Source organism: Coenobita brevimanus, chromosome 8 (genome assembly GCF_032717465.1).
Source record: "Coenobita brevimanus isolate Jiangsu-jjx chromosome 8, ASM3271746v2, whole genome shotgun sequence".
Taxonomy (NCBI): Eukaryota; Metazoa; Arthropoda; class Malacostraca; order Decapoda; family Coenobitidae; genus Coenobita; species Coenobita brevimanus.
In genome coordinates this window covers 11023417-11047295 of record NC_136961.1, presented here as the reverse complement: position 1 = coordinate 11047295, position 23879 = coordinate 11023417, and the positions used below count along the sequence as shown (strand labels likewise).

The 23879-nt window shown below is 42.6% G+C and overlaps 1 protein-coding gene across 1 annotated transcript in view; it reads right to left on the bottom strand.

Annotated features, from left to right (window-relative positions):
* Positions 1-23879, bottom strand: part of LOC145406512 (organic cation transporter protein-like) — a 169247-nt gene that overhangs the window by 30238 nt on the left and 115130 nt on the right. Inside the window, exons 8-10 of the mRNA XM_080277640.1 lie at positions 16754-16901; positions 15057-15145; positions 8402-8661 (exon numbers count right to left, since the gene is read on the bottom strand). Coding sequence (XP_080133766.1) covers positions 8402-8661; positions 15057-15145; positions 16754-16901 — 497 coding nt within the window. The remainder of the gene's footprint in view (positions 1-8401; positions 8662-15056; positions 15146-16753; positions 16902-23879) is intronic.

Below are 23879 nucleotides of genomic sequence, written 5' to 3'. Positions count from 1 at the left end.
CATCGCACTCTTACTCTATCCTCATAATTTTTACCATAATTATTACTGTCGCCATCATCACCACCAGTTAACAATAGTATCATTATTACCATAATCACTTTTATCTGTATTGTTTTTTCGTGATGCCATCGTGTCGTGAATTGTAGAAACAGCAAATTTTTTTATCTTCATTATGAAACAGCATATATTGTGAAGTTACGTCAGTTTTGGACTTAATGAAATAGTTGTATTCTCACAAGGAACACAATATAAGCACGTGGGTATTCTTCCCTTACCGTCATCATCATATCTACCAGTGTAACCATGATCATCATTATGACCACAATCATCATAACCACCATTAATGTCATCGTCCCAGTTATATTTCCCAATATTAATGGAAGTTGGCATCATCATCATCATCATCATCATTATCATTATGATGATGATCATCACCATCATCATCACCTTCACAGTTATTATCTCCCAACTTTAATTTTATTTGCGTCAAAGTCGACAGGTCCGTAAGTTGGCATCGTCAATATCATCATCATCACCTTCACCTTCACAGTTATCATCTCCTGGCTGTAAGGAGTAGACTGTAGCACCAGTCGAGCAGGGTAGTACTCCCAAGGTGCATGGAAAGCTGATGACAGGGAAAGGTGGAGATTCCGTTTCATCAGCCCTCGGGACTAGATCCTCACCAACCCCCTTTGCTGTACTTTGTTCAGTGATTCGGTAACTCAGAGAGTAAGCCAGCATGTTTCCAATAAAAGTTTCTCTATCAAGAAGAAACTACAGGCACATTACTCACTACATCTCCTATTCAAAATTTCAACCAAAATGGCATCTAATAACCAAGCCTCCGAGTCCCCAGGGGGAGGGGGACCATAAATACCCCCACCATCCGCCCCTCTCCCGGTGAAGATTCAACAAGTTGCCTGGAACCACTGTCTAACTCACTTCTTCAATTCTGTAACATTTGCAGCCTTTCCTCTAACTTTCTCTTTGTTGAGCACCACCTCTCCTCCTCAAAACCTCACCTCTCTTCTTAGCTGAGACTCAGCTGTCTGAGGCAACTGATAGCAAACCTCTCTCTGTAGCCTCCTACTTTCTCTATACTCATTTCAAAGCCAAGGGTAGCTGTTATGTATATGTACGCAACGACTTATCCTGCTCTCGTGTTCCTGAACTTCACTCTTCTGAACTCTCCACTCTCTGGCTCCGACTATCCTGTCATTCTCTGACTAAATATATTTTTTTTTCTTAAATAACAGAACAGAAGAAGGAACAACAAATGATTTAAAAAAATAATAATGCATACACCAGATGACTGGCGTCCTTCATTCATAAAATATCTGTAACTGTTGGACTTAAAGAGCTGTAGGTTGAAGTTTGGGGAGAAACAACTCCGGGGGATGCGAGTTCCAGAGAAATGCAGTTCGGGGAATAAAAGAATTCTGACAGGCTGACGTTCTGCTACATGGCTGTGTGACATTCCAGTCCTGAGTGCTACCAGATGCCCGTGTAGCACGAGGGAAGGCATGGAGAGTGGCACAATGGACCCAACTTCGTCTGAGCATTTCCTACAAAAATACCTGTAAAATAATGCAAGGGAGGCAATATTTTTTCTTGCTTTTAGGGGAGGTAGTTTATTTATAATAGCAGGGTTCTTAATAATACCAACAGCTTTGTTCAGAATATTGCCTAGTTGTTTTAGTGCAACCTCTTCACATCTATTCCTCAAGGGTGAGCAATATTCAAGCTGAGAGAGCACAGAACTCTTATAAATTATAGCTAACTGCTCGTCAGTGAAGAAGTTGCGGACTCTGTACAATAATCCAAGTTTCTTTGAGGCGGTTTTAGCAAGTGATCTGATATGAGAGGTCCGGATGACGGCATTGTTAAGTGAGACACCAACAATTTCAATACTTTTGGAGATGGGAATATTAGTAGCACTGAAGGTAATATACAAATCTGGCAATATCTGTCTATTAGTAAATTGTATATATTTGGTTTTACTAGCATAAAATGAGACAAGGTTGTTTTGTCCCCATTCACTGATCTTAGATAAGTCTTGATTTATGGAGATGGCTGTACTGAGTTAAGAGTTAGAGATATTACTTATGCCCATAACTCTACTGACTGAAAAAAATCTTCGACTATCTTACTTCTACGATGGAACACATCCTATCAGTTTCTCCTTTCTCTTAAATCTCCATTCCGGGAGATTACAGTGTTTACCACCACCTTTGGGTCTCTCCTTTCACTGATCCCCCTTGTGAACAAGGCTACATCTTTTCTGTCCTTAATGACATAGTGCTGCTTGTACAGGTGTAAAATACTTGACTTTTTCCCTCCAGCAAATCTTTCTGCTTACGCTGTTAATCTTTCCTTTCTGTTGGGCCCCTCCGATCACAACCTTATTGCCTTAACCTGTCCTTTTTGCTGCAGTACAGCCTGTGGACCCTCCAAAGAAATGTTGTTGTGGCACTTTGGAGCTACTGATTTGGAGGCCATCAGGCAGTACTTCTTTGATTTTCCGTGGAATGATTATTGCTTCCATGGTCGGGAGCCATCTCAGTGTGCCTTGCGCATTATGGAGGTTATTCTTTCGGGCATGGAAGCATACATTCCTTTCTCATATCATTTGACTAATGCAAAAAAAAAAAAAAAAAAAAAAAAATAAATTGGTTTAATCACGCTTGTTCTAATATTGTCCACAACATGGAGAGGGCCTTTAAATGTACCGGAGCCAACCCAACCCTGAATCACAACTTTTTATATTTCTGCCCGGAATCGTGCTAAGTCTGTTCTTTGTTCTGCTAAAAATAATTTCATCCGTTCTAAATGCTCTCAACTCTCCTACTCGAATTCTTCCAGCTCCTTCTGGCACCATGCCAAAAACCTTTCTAACGACTTTACCTCATCATCATTTCCTCCTCTTTTCTACTCTGATGGCTCTGTAGCTTTTTCATCTGCTGATAAAGCAGATCCCTTCGCTCAGACTTTCTCCTCCAATTCCACCTTCAACGATTCCAGTGCTGTTCCTCCATCACTTCCCCCTCTCTGACTTCCCCAAGGCTGACATTAAAATTTCAGCAACTGATGTATTTTCTGCTACCACTGGCCTCAGTATTAACATGGCATATGGGCCTGGTAAAGACCCTCCTTATGTCCTTAAGAACTGTGCTTCTGTGCTTGCACGCTGCCTTGCTAAACTCTTTCGCTCTTTTCTGTCACCTTGTACCTTTCCTTCTTGATGGAAGTTTGCACTCATTCAGCCTGTCCCAGAGAATGGTGACCATTCCCAACCCTCTAACTATCGCCCAATTGTTTTAATATCCTGTGTCTCAAAAGTTTTCGAGTCTCTTCTTAACAGAAAATTTTAAAGCATCTTTCCTATCACAACCTTCTTTCTCATCATCAGTATGGGTTCCATCAGAGATGCTCCACTTGTGATCTTTTCACCTACCTATCAGACTCCTGGTCATCCTCCTTTCGGGACTTGGCGATAGCTTTGTCATTGCACTTGACATTTCAATTGCTTTCGATCGAATCTGGCATACATCTTTAATTTCTACAGTTTCTATCCTTCTGTCTGTACCTTCATCTACAGCTTCCTTTCTGGTCGTTCTGTAGCTGCTGTTGCAGACGGGTGCTGTTCTCCTAGATCTGTCAACAGTGACGTTCCTCAAGGCTCTGTCCTATCACCAACTCTCTTCCATTTATTCATTAATGAATAAATGGAAGCAGTACATCTAACCATGTCCACTCATACGTTGATTATTCCACCCTTTACCTGTTCCTGCAATGTCCATCCCAGCAGTTACTTCAACAAACAAGGGGTAAGGCTATGGCACAGCTAATGTCTGACTTACTAGTATCTTTGACTGGGGTAAAAATAGTCTTGCTGCTTTTAATGCATCAAAGACAGTTTTTACTCCTATCAACCCGACAAAATTTTCCACAGGAGTACCCGCTAATGATTAATAATATACAGCTTAATCCTACATCATCCTTAAATGTACTTGATGTTTCATTCCCTCCGGATTTATCTTGGAAAGATCATATTACATCTCTTGTAAAATCTGCTTCCACGAGATTAGGTGTGCTAAGCCGACTCTGTACCTTCTTTACCCCTTCACAGTTGTTGACTCTGTACACGCGTTTATTTGCCCCTGTGTGGAGTACAATTCTCATATGTGAGGAGGCTCCCCTCATACAGCTCATCTCAACAAGGTGGAGTTAAAGGCTTTTCGTCTCATTAACTCTTTTCCTCTTACTGGCTCCCTTCAACCTCAGTCTCTTCGGCGCACTGATGCATCTTTATATCTTTTCTATCGTTACTTCAATGGTCACTGCTCCTCTGAACTGTCTGCTTGCATCCCTCCACCCCTTTGACGTGTGTGTAGCACCCGTCAAACAAGACTTTCATCCCTTTTCTGTCCAACTCTCTAACGCAAGAATTAACCTTTACTCCCAGTCCTTCATTTATGCAACAAGTCAACTCTGGAACTGTCTCCCTGTCTGTTTTTTCCTTCTTCCTATGATCTGCAGTCTTTCAAAAGCAGTGTGTCCAGGCATCTCCAACTGAGTGGATCTTGAATTTGGCTGTTTGATGTATAGTTTTATTTTTCTTGGAAGGAACGGTATTTTGCGGGCTTCTGGCCTTTGATTCCTTCTTCCTTGCATAAAAAAAAGTGGTACACCTGAGGATCTCTCTCTCTCTCTCTCTCTCTCTCTCTCTCTCTCCTTCAAGGAAAGTTCGAATATATATCTGCTCTTGGTGAGCTCTGAGTGATTTTCTTATGAAATACAGATTTGCTCACCTTGTACTTTTAAGTTGATTTGACATATCAGCTGTTCCATTAGACGATGTGTCTGCTGTTGATTTATCAGTTTTTAGTTTTCGTGGCAAGCCAATTGATTTCCTGTAAACCACGAAGTCATTTACAACGCCGGGTGGTAACTTATAACCAACCAACACGTGTTCCCTACGTGAAAGCAAGTGGGTTGGCGGAGGGTTAGTGCCCCTCCCCGGCAAACAACTAACTAAAAATACGAACATGAAGCCTCGGACCAGGACTGACCAAAAGATGACGACTAAGGACCGAACAAAGGGCTTGGTAAGGGGTGCGAATGATGAGGTGAAAGAGAGAGAGATTGTACAGGTGCATGAGGGAGCGAAAGTGGATGTATGTGGATTAAATGAAACTAAATGGCGAGGTGAGAGTGTGAGAGAATGGGAGTATGGATGGGCTATATGTGCAGGAGTAGGTGCGAATGAGAGCGCAAAAGAAGGAGTGTGTATTGTTGTGAGTAACAGATGGAAGAAAAGCATAAGAAATTATGGATCAGTTGGTTCAAGGATTGTGTGGGTGAGAGTGAAAGCTGGACTACAAATGTGGGTAATTATGTGTGTGTATGCGCCAACGCAAGATCGTGTAAGCAGAGTAAGAGAAGAGTTCTGGACTAATGGAAGCGTGCTTGGAAAAGTTTGAAAGGAATGAGAGAGTGTTTTTGATTGCAGATATGAATGGGAAAGTAGGGAATGTGAAGGTGGAAGGAGTGGTTGGTGAGTGGGGTGTGCCTGCAGAGGTGGATGAGAATGGCAGTGCCTTAGTGGACATTTGTGCCGGTAGGGGGTTGCTGATATCTAATACCCTCTTCAGGCACAAAATGATCAACATATATACATGGCGAGTGGCGAGATGGGTGGATGGTGAACTGAATGAACAGAAGGCAATGATTGATTATGTGTGTGTGGATAAAAGGATGAAAAGGTGTGTGATGGATGCAAGAGTACATAAGAGGTTGGGGGAGTGGACTTTCAGACCATCACTAGGTGGTGGTCAGAATCAGTGTCCAAACAAAATGGGGAAATAGAAGAAGGGATGGATAGGAGGAAGTAGTTCTTACAAGGAGGGTAGAAAAGTTACAAGAGGATGGAAAAAAGGCAGAATACAAGAGGGAAGTGGAGGAGCGACTGGGTAAGTACAGATTGGAGCAGATGGGGGACGTGAAATGTGTGTATATGATATTCACAGAAGAAATCTGTGCAGCATGTGAGGTGGTGTGTGGGTTGAAGAGAAGACAAAAGGGCATGCAGGGAACAGCATGGTGAACTGAAGAGGTGAGAGAGGCTGTGGCACTAAAGAAGAAAGCATATTGTGAGTGGATGAGAAACAGGGGTGTGGAAGAAATTAAGAGACGGAAGAGAGAGTTATAATTATGTAGAGAGGAAGAGAGAGATGAAAAGATTAGTGAGAGAGAGTAAGAAGAGAGTGGATGAGGTATTTGGAAGGAATTTGAGTGTAAAGTGGAGGGAATGTAAGAAAATGATCTGGAAAGAAATAGAGTTAGATAGGGTACCAAAGAAATTAGTTGGGGAGTGAAAGATAAAAATGGTAGGTTACTAGTGGAGATGGGAGAAAAAGTGAGCAGATGGAGAAAACACTTCAATGAACTGTTGAACATAGAGAATGAAAGTAATGCAAGTATTAGTGGCTGGGGAATGGTTAGGAGAAGGAGGGATGCGAGAATAGAGGAAGAAATCAGTAGGAGGGAAGTTGTGGAAGCAATGAAGAAAGTTAAAATGGGGAGAGTCCCATGAATTGATGGAATGTGTGGTGAAATGCTGAAGCATGGGGGAGATATAGTAGTAGAATGGATGTGGAAGATGTGCAGATTGGCCTGGGTGGTAGGTAGAGCCCAGGAGGATTGGAAGTCAGGTATAATTGTTCCCCTGTACAAAGGAAAAGGGGAAAAAGAAGTGTGTGGTAACTATAGGGGCATATGCCTTCTTAGTGTAATAGGAAAACTATATGGTAGGATACTGACTGACAGAGTTAGGGAAATAACAGAGGAATTAGTTGGAGAAGAACATGGAGGTTTTAGGAAGGTAAGAGGTTGTGTACATCAGATATTCATTCTTAGACCCTTAGTGGAAAAGTTTCTAGAGAAGGGAAAGAAGTTGTATGCAGCCTTCATGGATTTGGAGAAAGCATATGACAGTGTGGATAGTCAAGGATTTTGGAAATTATTAAGAATATATGGAGTAGATGGGAAGTTGTTGAATGCCATGAAAACTATGTATGAGGGTGCCAAGGCTGTAGTGCGTGTGGATGGTGAACAGAGTGAATTTTTCTGTTTGAAGGTTGGATTGAAACAAGGATGTGTCATGTCTCCATTGTTGTTTAATCTGTATATGGATGGGGTTATAAAAGAGGTACAAGGTAGGGTAGTGGATTTTGGAGTGACCCTAGTAAGAGAGGGCGGTGTTTGGAAACTCCCTGTACTGTTGTTTGCAGATGATACTATGTTGTTAAGTGAAGACGAAGTTTGGGAAAGTGTAAGAAACGGAATCTAAAGGTGAATGTAGGAAAGTGTAAAATTATGGTCTTCGAGAGAGGTGAAGTTACTGCATGTGCACACACCCAAAAAAGTATCGTTACACCCTGTCCACGATACAAACTGACACCACGAATGAAACGTTTGATAACAGCCTTCCCCCAACCATACAGAGACAGCTGGATTGTTCTGTATGAAACTCATCGGACCCCCCCCCCCGTAACGATACTTTTTTTAATGTGTGTACAGTGAGATTGGATGGGGAGGAAATGGAGAATGTGAGTGTTTTTAAGTACTTGGGTAATGTGATGAGTAAGGATGGAAGTTAAGAGGGTGAAGTGCTTGAAAGGGTGCAGCAGGGAAGAAAGGTTGCTGGCTCCTTGAAAGCAGTGATAAGAAACAGGGAAGTGAGCATGGAAGTGAAAAAGCTACTACACGACAGTATTGTTATACCAACTCTAACGTATGGATGTGAAGCTTGGACGTTGTTGGAGGGACAGAAGTCAAGAGAGCAGTGGAAATGAGTTATTTGAGAGGAGCATGTGGAGTCACATGGAGAGACAAGCTGACAAATGAGGATGTGAAGGAGCGGTGTGGTGTGGATGTGGATGTGATAGGAAGCGTTAGGAGAAACACATTAAGGTGGTTTGGTCATGTGGAGAGGATGAAAAGTGAGAGACTGATGAGGAGAGTGTATGTGAGTGAGGTAGAGGGAGGTAGAGGGAGGGGGAGGCAGAGGATGGGATGAAGGGATGGAGTGGAGAGGTATATGAGAGAGGCGGGTGTAAGCTGGGAGGAGGGCAGTGAAATGGCGGGGACAGAGCGACATGGAGGCAATTTGTTTTGTGGCCAGCCCTTACGGGATTAAGGCGTCTGGCAATAGATAGATAGATAGTTTTGGTCATTAGGAGGCATTTTGTTAAAACAATTTAAGTTATTCTATGAGTATCTGAGAGAGAAACTCTGTAAAATTTGCTGCAGTAATTTAGCGCAGGTCTTGTTCATAAATAAATGGGTCGGCAGAGCAGCAACATCAGAGCAACACTAAATGTAAGACACTATTACAAACCGTCAGGAACAGCGGGCTGGGCCAAGAGAGCAGCTGCACAGAAGAGGAAGCTGAAGGCCAACATTTTCTTGCGGCCAAAGTATTCAACGAAGGGGATGAGGATGGTGCTGCTCGGAAGCTCAACTGCTGCAGAGATGGCCAGATATATGAAAGGGTCCACTCCCAGGGTCGACGCACCAGCAGTCAGGCCGAAGAATAGCATGGCCACCACGAACAAGTCGATGCCCATGACCAGTGTGATGAGGCGCAGCTTGGGAGTCCTGGGAAAGGTATCCAAAACAGAAGCTGCTATAGTCTCTGAAGGTGTTATTATCATGCCCTGACAACCTACTTGTCAACAGTGCATCTGATACCATGTGATTCGTGTATAATATGTTCGTGTATAATAATATTCGTGTATAATATGTTCGTGTATACTAATTTTCATGTATAATGATATGAGTCGTGTATAATTTGATACGAAATCGGATGCACTGAATCCAGGTAGGTTGCCAACGTACGATAATGACCAGTGATGTGCACAGACTTTCAGAAGGACAGGGGGCTCAGTTGGAAAAAAAAAAAAAGGGGGGGGGACACTCCCCTAACATTTTTATGAAATCCGAAATGGTATACAGGTTATATATATGTATAGACAAAGAAAAATGTTAAAATTGCAAGTGATAAATATTCTTGAATTCTGTTAATTTCAATGCATTATTATCACATATAAAGCTGATTATGGGAAATAAATGTAAATTTGTTGTAAGAAATGTATTTTTTTTTTTTTACTGAAAGAATTTCAAGAGACATGAAGATACTGAAATACTCAGTTTTACTGATACTGATTTTTATCTCGCCTGTCATATAAATAACAGTATTATGGCGACTCATCATAAAGAGGACATAGCAAAAAATATACAAATGGAGAGGCGAAAATATGTTAGTAGCAAAGTTTACTTTCCCTAATAGAGCAAATCTCCAGTGCAATGCACTGCCAAACCCATATGAAACTGTGTGTGTCAACACCATTCACAGACTTAATGATACGATAAATATTACTTGGAAAACGGGACAATACGAGCTTGACTCAGTCTTGTAAAAATACGAATACGTAAGAACAATTAGGTAAGAACACACACACACACACACACACACACACACACACACACACACACACACACACACACACACACATAAAATGTGTGTGTGTGTGTGTGTGTGTGTGTGTGTGTGTGTGTGTTTAAAACACCACTCCTCGACCCAGTGTGTGTGTGTGTGTGTGTGTGTGTGTGTGTGTGTGTGTGTGTGTGTGTGTGTGTGTGTGTGTGTGTGTGTGTGTGTGTGTGTGTGTTAAACACCACTCCTTGACCCAGTGTGTGTGTGTGTGTGTGTGTGTGTGTGTGTGTGTGTGTGTGTGTGTGTGTGTGTGTGTGTGTGTGTGTGTTAAACACCACTCCTCGACCCAGTGTGTGTGTGTGTGTGTGTGTGTGTGTGTGTGTGTGTGTGTGTGTGTGTGTGTGTGTGTTAAACACCACTCCTTGACCCAGTGTGTGTGTGTGTGTGTGTGTGTGTGTGTGTGTGTGTGTGTGTGTGTTAAACACCACTCCTTGACCCAGTGTGTGTGTGTGTGTGTGTGTGTGTGTGTGTGTGTGTGTGTGTGTGTGTGTGTGTGTGTGTGTGTGTGTGTGTGTGTGTGTGTGTGTGTGTGTGTGTGTTAAACACCACTCCTTGACCCAGTGTGTGTGTGTGTGTGTGTGTGTGTGTGTGTGTGTGTGTGTGTGTGTGTGTGTGTGTGTGTGTGTGTGTTAAACACCACTCCTTGACCCAGTGTGTGTGTGTGTGTGTGTGTGTGTGTGTGTGTTAAACACCACTCCTTGACCCAGTGTGTGTGTGTGTGTGTGTGTGTGTGTGTGTGTGTGTGTGTGTGTGTGTGTGTGTGTGTGTGTGTGTGTGTGTGTGTGTGTGTGTGTGTGTGTGTGTGTGTGTGTGTGTGTGTTAAACACCACTCCTTGACCCAGTGTGTGTGTGTGTATGTGTGTGTGTGTGAGTGTGTGTGTGTGTGTGTGTGTGTGTGTGTGTGTGTGTTTGTGTGTGTTAAACACCACTCCTCGACCCAGTGTGTGTGTGTGTGTGTGTGTGTGTGTGTGTGTGTGTTTTTGTGTGTGTGTTAACACCACTCCTCGACCCAGTGTGTGTGTGTGTGTGTGTGTGTGTGTGTGTGTGTGTGTGTGTGTGTGTGTGTGTGTTAAACACCACTCCTTGACCCAGTGTGTGTGTGTGTGTGTGTGTGTGTGTGTGTGTGTGTGTGTGTGTGTGTGTGTGTGTGTGTGTTAAACACCACTCCTCGACCCAGTGTGTGTGTGTGTGTGTGTGTGTGTGTGTGTGTGTGTGTGTATTAAACACCACTCCTCGACCCAGTGTCTGTGTGTGTGTGTGTGTGTGTGTGTGTGTGTGTGTCTGTGTTAAACACCACTCCTCGACCCAGTGTGTGTGTGTGTGTGTGTGTGTGTGTGTGTGTGTGTGTGTGTGTGTGTGTGTGTGTGTTAAACACCACTAATAGACACAGTGTGTGTGTGTGTGTGTGTGTGTGTGTGTGTGTGTGTGTGTGTGTGTGTGTGTTAAACACCACTCCTCGACCCAGTGTGAGTGTGTGTGTGTGTGTGTGTGTGTGTGTGTGTGTGTGTGTGTTCTTACCTAATTGTTCTTACAATTAGGTAAGAACACACACACACACACACACACACACACACACACACACACACACACACACGTTATGGTATGGTACCTTGCTCTAAAAGAACTGTGAAATGTGCCCAGACGCGCCTTAAGAATACTGTTGATACTTGGCCAACAAGTGCTGAAGACAGTAGCGCAGCCAATCCGCAAACAGGGGGTGCCGGGGAACAAGGAGGGGGCAAGTTCTGTTCTGAGGAGGCCTACTGCTCTATAGGGTGGACACGTTAAATAATATGAAATTTCAAATCGAGGCTGGGAGCAAGGGTCTGACTGGGAAGCCCCTCATGGTTATGACACTGGCGAAGAGGGTTGCCTTCCCCTGGTGGCACCGATATATCTGGCTGGTTCCACTGGCAATTTATACAAACGTCAATCAGCTCCCTCCCTGTTCACCGAAGAAGGATAATGAAACGCAGGACAAGAGAAACTTCAGCCTGAAGTTACTTAGTTCACATTCGTATGAGCCTGGGCATACATCGATAGCAACTTGGTCAGCAAATATTAGTGGGACAACTGCTTCGAAAACACCCCACAGGAAATAAGCTGAGCTCACATTCTCCAATGGTAGAGCTCAGATGTCACAGAATACAGGAGAGCCCTAACTTGAAAGCCATGACAGCAGGCACAACCTAGAGTTTAGAGCCTGACCCATGGAAACATGAATATATTTTCAAATCCCAGTTTCATACTGCCTTATACATCATCATTACCATCAACATCATCATGCCAGCTTTAATGCCCTCCTATAAGAGAAAGTCTGTGACAAACAATATGCCGTATGTAGAACAACATCCACCAATTAAATGAACCATTCGAAAAATTAACCATGAATTATTCAAGCCTTCGAAATACTGTTTTGACATTATTTTGCTCATATTTTTTAGAGATGCACTTCACATCCACTTGTGGTATAGTCATTCCGTGGTCGAGGAGTGGTATTTACCTTTTAGCAGTTTGTTTTATACATATTTCATCACAAATAAATAGCAATTTCTTGGGCTTACCTCGCTTGACTGATCTAGGAATACCAGTACGAAAATATAAGATCAAAAGAAGTAGGCCCGAAAACTGTACTGGAGAAATAAAAACATTATTTTCTTGCCTGAAACGTTAAAGCAGCGTGGCGATACCAATTATCTATCTTTGTCCCTGACTAGTATGGTCGCAAAATTGTGCAAGAGAATCTTGAAAGACACGTGGATAAAATAACTGTAGTAGATGGACATTTTGGCGAAAGTCAGTTTGGATTCAGAAATGGAAGATCGTATGTCTCTAATTTGGTGTGCTTTTACTCAAGGGCGATATACATGCTACAGGAAAAAGATAGTTGGGTGGCTTGTTTGTACTTAGATCTGGAGAAAGCCTTTGACTTGGTACCCCATAAGCGACTAATGTGGAAATTGGAGCTCACAGGAGGGCTGAAAGGAGACCTCTTGGAGTGGATGAGAAGCTTCGTGAGAGACTAACAGATAAGGATAATAATAAACAACACGATATCAGGGTGAAGGTATCAAGTAGAGTCTCGCAGGGCTCGAAGCTGGCGCCCGTTTTGGTCACCTAAATAATATGGTGGATGGAATGAACAGTTACGCAAGTCTGTTTGCAGACGATGCAAAGACCATGAGGAGAGTAGAAGTTGAAGAGAATTGTAAAATGTTACAGGGAGATCTGGACGATTGGAGACGGCTATGGGAAATGAAAATCTATGCCAAAAATGCAAAATATTGGATATGGGTGAAAGTACAAAGAGGCCATCACTGAATCACTTGATGGGAAAGGAATCAATCACAAAAGCGAGAGAAGAAGGATAATTTGTCACCCGAAAAACACATTAACAAGATTATCAGACATACAGACATATAAACTCTCGACAAATATTAGAGCGGCATTTCAATACATGGATAAAGAGACAATGAAAAAAATTATAAGAAGCTCTGATCCACGCCAGGTTAGAATATGCAGCAGTGGTGTGGTCCCTACATAACAAGAAATATATAAGAACGAGAGAATACAAAGAGCAGCAAGCAGGATGGTCCCCAGCCTGGCAGTTCTACCATACAAGGAAAGACCAGAAAAGCTGGGTCTGCCTTCCTTAGAAGAAAGAAGAGAGAGGGGTGACATGATTGCAGTGTTCAGGGCCATGATGGAAGTAGACAAAACTGACAGAGACCTGTTTGTATGGGATGGGGGAGCAACATGAGGACATAAAAAGAAATTTAAAAAGACAAGTTGCTTGAAGGATATCAAGATATCCATACAGATCCACTGACCTGTGGAATAGCCTGAACGAAGAAATCAAGTCGAGTTTAAAGTATTTTGACTGGTTGAGGCATGGAGACTAGACCCTATGAGCATAGCTCATTTACTGTATATCACAACTAGGTAAATGCAACTAGGAAAATACATCCACATGGCTTGGACCAGGCCAGCTGACGAAGCAGACCAATTTTCTTTTATACATATTTGGGGGAGACTCAGCTAGACGGCTGGTATTCGTCATAAACTGATTTGTACGCTAAAAATTCACCACTCAGTGTGTTTCCTTGAAACAAAAAAATACATAATAAACATTAGTTTGCGACAAGAAAGCACGAATTAGCGAAAGAACATTTTAAAATACAGGGTGAGCATAAAATCCCTGACTTAGACAAAGAGGGCACTTTTATCCCCTAATTTTGCCTAAAAGGGCCCTTTTGATATGAAGAAGGAAAAGGCAGAGGCTCAAGCACCCCGAGCCCTCCCCCCCCCCCCGCGCACGTCCCTGATAATGACACCTTCAGAGTCTTGCGACGCGACTATAGTAGGTCTACAATGTTACCAGGCATAAAAAACTCCAAAGATAAGCTAATAGAATGTTTCACTTGCTAGGACACTAGTATTGATAGGCATGAAGAACAGCACTGGCACCAGAAAATAATCTTTGCAGGTGATCAATATGTTGAAGTGCTGATTGGATGTCCTGGGAGATATTTTAAAATCTGCTGGATTATCAAGGACAGTAAGCTTCAGAAATAGAAATATGCGAGAATCACTAAAATATTGAAACAAAAATAATATCCCCAAAATACAGATAAAATTTTTTGAGCAGCATTGTGATCGGGGCTCGAATATCATGAAAAAGACCAGGTATACAGAAAGGTCCACTCCCAATATAAGAGTGCTAAAAAAGGACAATTGTCACCACGAAACAGTCTCTGTAAGTGGTCAGCAGGATGATCCAGGGCATCCGGGTCTTGCGTGTCAAATATACTGTAAAATCACTACAATATCAAGTTCAGAAACTCTGATAACAGAATGCAGCAGAAAGCACTGAGAATTAATAAACTATTGACAAATTACTTAGAATACTGGGGAAATACTAATCAAAACACCAGAGTTAATACATACATGAACATGAGGGCTGACTCCCAAGGGTTTCAGGCACTGGGCCACCTTTGGCTGTGCAATTTTGCAAACAGTGTTGTTAATTTTTATGTGGATCCAGGTTCGTTTGAGCATACACCCATAGCACTGCTGAGGACGCACTTTCCTATAGTATATCTTCTGCCTTTCGGAGGACAAAGAGGAGGTTTGAGACGTTTATATAGCTCAGCAGCAGCACCACTTGTTTATATCTGTGCCACCGCGTAGAAGTGTCTCTCTCCAGCACCAAACAATAAGCCTATGGTAAAGTTTATTCTTTCAATATAGTACTGTAATTTGACTTTAGCGAATGGAATGAATCAAGTTCAGATGAACGCAGTAGAAGTGAGAGTTACTGAACGCTATATCTAAACCCTCCAGTTTGAAGCCTGTCCTGAGATCAGTATCTCGTCTGAAGATGGTACAAATGAAACCTAAAGACGTTCGTGGCTTGAATATGTTAAAATTCAGCACCATTCAGTGATTCCCTATCCACACGTAGAGTATATACTAGATCAAAGTGGTAAAGACACACCGAAATAAAATCATGAACTGATCGTAGGCTCCAGTGAGTCGTGAGATGATGGAGGTCTCTTCCTTATCGGTCTTCTTGGCCGACACAGCCTGAAGAAGAGAGGGACAGTAATCAATATTAATCAGTGATACCAGATAGCTTCATATAAACTGTTTATGTTGCTGATACAACTCCAGTTGCATCTGGATATGAAGCCAGTGAACTGTAGAAACCTAGCCACTTCATTTGGTTGCTCAAACAGGTCTTTAGTTAAGGTTATGTTGGAGGATTGTATATGTTGTGACAAGTGCAGTGCATGTGGTGAGTATGTGCGTTGTGGGTGGAGTCTGCATTATAGTGTTGGCACGGATTGTTTATGAGTTGAGCGTGTTGGTATTGCACCAGACTAGGGTTATTGCCGAATCCCCATCTGGGTAGGTGTATTTGTGTCTTTCTGGTAGGGTAATTTCTGAGGTATGTATGTCTAGTGGTAGTTAATGACGGATTCTATATACGTAGTAAAAAAAAAAAAAAAAAAAAAGACATAACAGTATGGTACAGATTCACCGTCATAATGTAATTTTATTTATTAAGATATGGAGAATGGCTAAGTACCTATCTTTCTCTTTGTGTCTACTGAGTCCGCTTCGTGAATCACCATCTTTTAAGGATGACGCTAGTGTATGCTAGTCATGAATAAGTACTTTCGCTCACGAAGGAAATACAGTAAACAAGTAGTGGACTTAATGTGAAGAAGGATTCAGTATTATTCACATTAACTTTTCATGGGTTCGAGGACTGGGCGACTTTTTCAGAAGAGTAACGATTTTGCCTCTTCTCCTTTCAAGGCATGATATTCTAAATAGTTCTTGAAAGTTCGTGACCCCTATTCCTTAGTGAATTTTACTGATCAGTAATCTACATTGAATCCACGTGTAGATTACTGACTTAAATTATGATGATTTTAGAAAGGTTTAAAGAGCATACAGGAATCTATTAAAGTGTAATATGCAGACTAATTTGCTAGAGAAGAGGTGCTATGAAGTCCCAGTTAGCCACTTTATGGGCAACCTCCATGGTCCTACCCACCCTTCCCCACACAAATTGTTAATGTCCTGTATTGCCAGGTGGAAGAATGCATAGTGAGAGTAAACGCATGACAAGACTATATTTTTGTGCAAAATCCAAGATTATGTACGGTTAAATCGTATGAAAACTCCCAACAGGAGAAATAGTTCATACAAGTAAAACCTGTCTGAAAGCCTGAGAGGGATAAAGTTGATAGTAGATGCGGCATGATAATTTAGCAAAAGTATACGGAGTATGTGACACGAGTCTGACATCCTTGCTTTTTTCTCGGTGATGTGATAGTCGTCTGACTGACTCTAGCTCTTATGTATTATGAAGGCCGTAAATGTGGATATTTATGTCTGTAGGGTAGTGTCAGAAATCTGGGGGTTAAACAGATAGTGAATGAGAGTGTGGCCCAATAATTGGTCAAACTTCTGCTAGTTCTCCTGTCAGTGTTTTCCCTTCTTCTTTGAACCCTACTTCTCCCCGTTTCATAGGTGGAATGGATGTCTAGATGGTAGTGATGAAAATGATGATTTTCATGATGAATATGCAACCGATAGGTAAAGGTTTGTATCAATACTGCAGGTGTGAGGGAGGGGGGGGGCGTATGAAGATGTAAAGCACATCAAAGCAAAGTAATATACCTGCTGGTGGACGCTCTGCATGATGCTCAGCAACTCGTGGTCTGGAGGGAGGGTGACCTTGTTCCACTTGGCCGCCCTCTTGAGTTCTTTTAAGGCCCGATCGTGTTGGCCCGCCACCGCCAACCACCGAGGCGACTCACCCATCAGCCTGTAAACAGAGCTGCACGTAAACAAACACGAGCTTATATGCAAGGACAAGCTCTCTGATATGCATACCTTCACAAACACAGGCACATATACACATACACACGTGCAGGGGAGACCGGAGCTAGCTGTGAAAATTTTTATATTTTTCTTCATTGCATCATAGGTTAAGGGCATATAAAGGGTTTTTTTATGAAGAAGAAAATAGTCCTTTTATTTTTTTCTTTGTAAACAAAAACAAACACATTTTGATCACAGGGTTAATTAAAGACTTGTAGGGCAAGTCATCCGTCACAATTTACCCCAGATATGGGGCAACTTGTTACGCACTCCGAGGTAAATTGACATATACACGTATATTACAAAACGCATATATATTTATATTCTTTATGATGTCGGTGGGGACACAATCTGGCAGCACTATGGGGTGGTACTACCACTCTGCGGCCAGGTTGTGTTAGGAAGAATTCTGCCACCGTATTCCCTGCGTGTCGTAAAAGACGACTAAAAGGGGCGGAGTGAGGGGACTATTAACCCCCTCCTCTGTTTTTTTAGTTCCTACAACGAGACAGGGAATATAAGGGGATGGGGGACTGAGTAATCCCCCTACCCTGATGATTGGGTCTATGAATGTGCGTGGATGTAGTACGATTGAGGCTAAAAGGGAGGAGATAGGGAGAATGTTTGTGAAAAGAAAGTTGGATGTGTTACCTTTGAGTGAAACAAAGATGAACGGGAAAGGTAAGTATAAGTTTGGAAGTGTGGATGGAAGATTGTCAGGTGTTCATAGAGGAAGGGCGAAAGAAGGTCTGGCCTTGTTACTGAGCCCGGAAGTGCAGCAGTGTGTGACTGAATGTAAGGAGGTGTCATCGAGACTGATGTGGGTGAAAGAGAAATTTGAACGCAAGTTTTGGATATTTGTGAGTGCATATGGGCCTGGTAGCGAAAGGGATGCAGAAGAGAGGAAGTCTTTCTGGAATGATGTTGATGAGTGTCTGCAAAGTTTTGGAGCGAATGTGAATGTGGTAATGATGGGAGATCTGAATGCTAGAGTGAGAAATGTAGCAGTTGAAGGTGCAGTTGGTATGCATTGTGTGCCTGGAAGAAATGAAAATGGGGAACGAATGATAGGGATGTGTGTTGAGCGAGAGATGGTGATTGGAAATACCTTGTTTGAGAAGAAAGATATAAGTATACATGGGTGAGACAGGAGGGTGGAAGGGTTGTTGACAGATCACTGATGGACTATCTGGTGGTGTCCAGGAATGTAAGAGGAAGATTGTGGGATGTGAGAGATTTGAGAGGGGAGGGTGGAGGTATGTTTGACCACTTCCTGGTGGAGGGAAAGTTGAGAGTAGGTAAGAGATGGGTGAGAGCTAGGAGAGTTAGGTGTGGCAGGGAGGTTTTGAAAGTAAGCGAGTTGGCACAATAAAAGAAAATGATAGGGTATCAGGAGAAATTGAAACATGAGTGGAATGCAGTGAAAGCTCAGGAGGATGGCAGTGTTGAGGAGGAATGGCAGTTATTTAAGAGCGTTGTGGTGGGGCATGTGGAAAAGGTGTGTGGTGTGAGACGAGCGGATGGTGGTGTAAGAAAGTTAAGTGAATGGTGGTGTGAGGAAGTAAATATAGCTGTGGCTGAGAAGAGACGTGCATATGAAGTGTGGCTACAGAGGAAGGATGAGGTGTCATATGAGAGGTATAAGGAAAAGGGGAATAAGGCGAGAAGGGCTGTGCGTGATGCTAAAGTGGCAGCAGATGAGAGGTGGGGTAGGCGGTTGACTGAGAATTTTCAACAGAATAAGAAAATGTTTTGTTAGTATGTGAAAAGGGTTCGAAAGCGAGAGTCTTGGAAGGAAGAGCGAGTAAAAGCAGAGGATGAGATGGATGCAGTAAGGAAGAGATGGGTGAAGTATTCTGAAAGACTGTTAAATGTAGATGGGGAAAGGGAGGCTGAGATTGTGGCAGCACAGGAGGCAGTAGGATATGAAAGCAGGGAAAGCTGCAGGTATGGATGGGTGTGCTGTGGAATACCTGAAAGGTGGTGGAGCGATTATTATTGAATGGATGGTAAGATTATTGAATGTGTGTTTTGTGACATGTATGGTCCCAGTTGACTGGGCAAGTACTTATGTGGTTCCACTGTATAAAGGTAAGGGTGATAAGTATGAATGTACTAGCTTTAGGGGAATAAGTCTGTTGAGTGTTGTAGGTAAGGTGTATGGTAGAGAGCTATTTAAGAGAGTCAGAGTGGCTACATAGGGTGTGGTTGGTGATGAGCAGTGTGGCTTAAGGAGAGGGAGGGGATGCGTGGATCAGATGTTTGCTCTGAGACAGGTGTGTGAAAAGTATTTAATGAAAGGTAAGGATGTATTTGGGGTATTCATGGATTTAGAGAAAGCGTATGATAGAACTGATAGGGAGGCTTTGTGGACTGTTATGAGATTGTATGGACTTGATAGTAGGTTGATAAAAGGAATGAAAAGTTTTTGTGTAAATAGTAGAGCGTGTGTAAGAGTGGGAAATACTGTGAGTGATTGGTTTCCCGTGAGAGTGGGGCTGCGACAGGGACGGGTGATGTCGCCTTGGTTGTTTAATATTTATATGGATGGTGTTGTATGGGAGGTGAATCCAAGAGTGTTAGGTGGAGGTCTGAGTCTGGTGAATTCTGATGGTAGAGATTGGAGTCTGAAGCAGCTGTGTTTGCGGATGATACTGCACTGGTGACTGATTCAGAGGAGAGATTTAGGCAGTTGGTAGATGAGTTTGGAAGGGTGTGTGAAAGGATATAATTGAGAATAAAAGGGGATAAGAGTAAAGTGATGAAGTATACGAGCTTGGTAGATGGTAGGAGGATGAATATAGTTTTGAATGGTGAGTTGCTTGAGGTGGTAGAGTGTTTTAAATATTTAAGGTCACATGTTACTGTGGATGGAAGAATAGATGCAGAAGTGAAGTTTAGAATGAATGAAATAGGAAAGGTGCTGGGAGGAATGAAAAAAGTGTTTAGATGTCGTTTGCTTAGAATGGATGTAAAGAGAAGGCTGTATGAGGGTGTTGTGGTACCGACTGCATTATATGGGACTGAAACGTGGAATATGGATGTAGTAGATAGGAAAAGTTTGAATGTAATGGAGATAAGGTGTCTGAGAAGTATGTGTGGAGTGACGCGTGTAGCATTTTAGTTATGGATATATTGTAGTGATGTATCGGATACCAAATTTTAGAGCTCCGCGGAGGTGGAGGCGGAGCCGGGCAACTATTTCTCATAAAATGCAGTTCCGGATAAGAGTGCGGAGGTTAAGATATTAATTTTTGCGGACGCGGACACAACTGCGGATTATTTTTACATCCATGTCCGCAGTTGCAGACGCGGAAGCGGATTTTTAAAAACACATATTACAGTACATTTATGCAGTATAAGTGACGAGTTTCAGCCACACTTAAGTGTACGGCATGCGTGTTTACCAGTGTGCGTCGTAGCTGCGTCTCAAAATTCCAGTCAAACAAAGAGAGAAAGGAGAGAAAGAAAGAAGATAAAAGCAAAAAATAAATTAAAGAGATATAATAAAAGAAGAGAAGAATGTATATCTTTTGATAAATTAGTAACTTTAAAGAAATAACAAAACTCTTGTCATACTATGAAATAGCATTAGCTTTAGTCCAGATATGCCTATATATTAACATAGCACGTGTAACTATTGCGACAGGTATATATGCATAGAGAGAGGGAGAGAGAGGAGGAACAATGAGAGACGGAGGGAGGAAGAGAGCTAACAATGAAGAAAACAGAAAGAAGAAGAGGGACTGGTAGGTGAGAGGAATGGACAGGAGAGTTGTAGATGAAAAGGAGAAAAAGAAATATGAGAAAAGAGAAAGAAGAAATATTGGATGGGTGGAGATCAGCAACCTCTGCGGTTCTTTTACACAGAGGCGAATTATTATGCGGAGCTTTTATTATCTGAAAACACGGTGGCGGATAATGATGCGGAGCTTTTGTTGTCTGAAGACGCGGATCCAGATAGTAATGCTGACATTATTTTCACCGCGGAGGCTCCGCGGAGGCGGAGGCGGATATCCGATACATCACTAATATATTGTACTAGGGCTACACCAAGGCAAATGGTAAGGACAGATAAAAACACATGTGATGGAAAGAAATAGACAGGGCAGTGATAACTGACTTAGAAAAATACAGAGTTATTACATGACTTCAAGCAGTACAAGGTAATTACATTTACAGCATGTGTAGATCAATTGTTTAGATAGACAGTTACAGACTAAAATATGAGCAATGAATTTAGTGAGGAGCAGGAGTGCTGAGCTGATGTGTTTGCGTGTATTGTATATGTAAAGTCGTACCGCGTGGCCAGATTTACCAGGAGAGATGGAGAGCGGGCAGGTAGTTAGCCAGGTAAAGTTGAGAGGGAAAAAAGGGGTGCGGGCTAGGTCGCCCTCTCGTTTTTAAACCCGTTAATGAGGTAGGCGGAGCACAGGTACGCCTAGGTCATCTGAAAAGGCGAATTTGATTGGTTTAGGCACCATTACCGGCGAACAGGAATGAGAGATCGAATATTATTGGTAGCAGTACTAGTACCGGTGAGGATCGATGGGAAATTGAATACCATTGGTAGCGGCACGAGTAACCATGCTAAACAAGAGAACAAAGTGGGAAAAACCATGAGGGACCACGTGGGAAGGAAACCAAATGTGTAGCTGAAATGCGAGGTACAATATGAATATATCTTTGTGGTGTAATATATGCCACACGTGTATGAATTGGGTGAGATATGATGAAGAGCGAAGGTGAACAGGAGTTGTGCGGGAGATGGTTCACTGAGTTGAGCAGAGAGTGTTGTGATGGTTTGGGTATATTGAGTGAATGGATGATGAGCTATTGGTGAAAAAGATTACTGGATCGGATGTGAGAGGTGTAAGGTTGAGAGGAAGACCACGAATAGGATGGATGGACAGTGTGAAGAGAGCACTGGATGCAAAAGAGATGTCTGTTGATCAAAGAAGAGTGGCTGATCATAATACAAATTATTGGAGAGAAATTGTGAATGAATAATTGAGAACACAGCCCTGAGAGGATATTCTCCCGCATTTGGTTTGATCAGCTGATCAGGTCAGGTGAGGGTAAGGGGATGGGTCCCTTATGTTGTGGCAGGGGTAAACCAGCTCTGCTGTCGGGCTCTGCTGCGGATGTCGCTGACTGCACTGGGCAGTTGACCCTCATGCAGTGTGGTGCAGTGAGGATCTGTCCCTTCTCCCCTTGGGGCTAAGATGAGAATGAATGTGTATGTGTGTATGAGTAAATTGGGAGTGTGTCGTCCTGTCTCGGCTACCTCCCTTTCCCTGGGGGAAGCTGCCTAGGTATATAGATATATTATAGATAGACAGCATGTGATTACAAGCTATTGGCATTTTCGATGTAGTCATAAGAAAAATTAAGTTACAATTAATCATTCATTCAGTCACTCCATCATAACCTCTTTCAAAAGCTGAATCACTCACTTGTGCAACCAGTGCTATCATTCAGTCACTCTATCCCTCTGACTAGTACTCTCAGTACCATTTACTTGTTTCATTTCTAGTACTTTATATATGTATTTTATATATGTATATTTTATATATGTATATATATATATATATATATATATATATATATATATATATATATATATATATATATATATATATATATATATATATATATATATATATATATATATATATATATATATATATATATATATATATATATATATATATATATATATATATATATATGTACGTACATTAGGCGTACCCAATGGAACGGAAATAGGCATATAGGGAGTTTCAACAGCATAACAGGTGGCAGAACGGGAGCCCTCGCACACGTAGAACTCATGCTTCTCACGTGAAAGATGTAGGATGGTGTTTGTCACCCTTTGTATGACATGGAAGAGGCTGTGCCCATATGCGGTGCTGCAGGGAGGGAAAGCCACTCCCAGCCCGGAGGTTGACTACGTGCGTCCAAGAAGGTACACCAAGCATCACACACAAAGCAGTATTCTGCAGGACAGCATCACACACAATGCAGTATTCTGCAGGACCTCCAAAGAATGACAGAGTGACTCAAAGACCCCAATAAGGCATATAGTGCCTACTCAACTACGGAGTGAATAGCATGCATGTAGAAGGTCCTTAGGACACAGTATGAGGCACCCAGGTTGCGGCTAGACAGGGCTTTGAGAGGACAGGTGCGGATAACAGCCCGTTCCCATAAGTAATGGACATGGCTGGCAAAGTCAGGTAGCTATCGAACAATACACCCAGGTATTGGTGACAGCAAACGAGGCAAAGCCAATGATCCACAAGGAGGGGACGGTCTGGGTGAAAAAAAACCGAATTACAGACATTTGGTCTTGTCAAAACTGATTTTAAGGCCAAGTTCACAACATTTGCTGAAAGTGGGGGAGCGTAGTTGGTGACTAGGCGCAGCAGTCCCTTCGTGAGAAGACCAGCGCCAAGTCCTTAGCACAACAGAACAAAGTAATGCCATGGCCATAGTTGACTATAAGAAGACCCTCGACCAGCATAATAAATAGGAGTGGACTAAGCACACTTCCCTATCAGATACCATTTATGTGAGGGTAAGTGGGGGATAGTCTACCCTGGTAATGGACACAAGCAGCATGGTCAAGGAGAAAGTCCCTCACCCACGAGAGGAGTCTACCACCCACACCCATCGCTGTAAGGGTCACAAGGACTGCAACAGAGTTGGAAAGCTTGAACACCTTCTTGAGATCGAGGAAGACAGCCATGCCACGACCACTCCTCAGCTCACCAAGAAAGGAGGCCAGGCGTTGCTGAGCACTTCTGCCAGGAAGGTAAGCAAAAAGCTGTGGATGGAGCAGGCCCAACCTCCAGACGAGACAAGAGAGGAGAAGCCTCTCAGCAGTCTTAGCCATGCAGCTGAGGAGGGAAATAGGCCT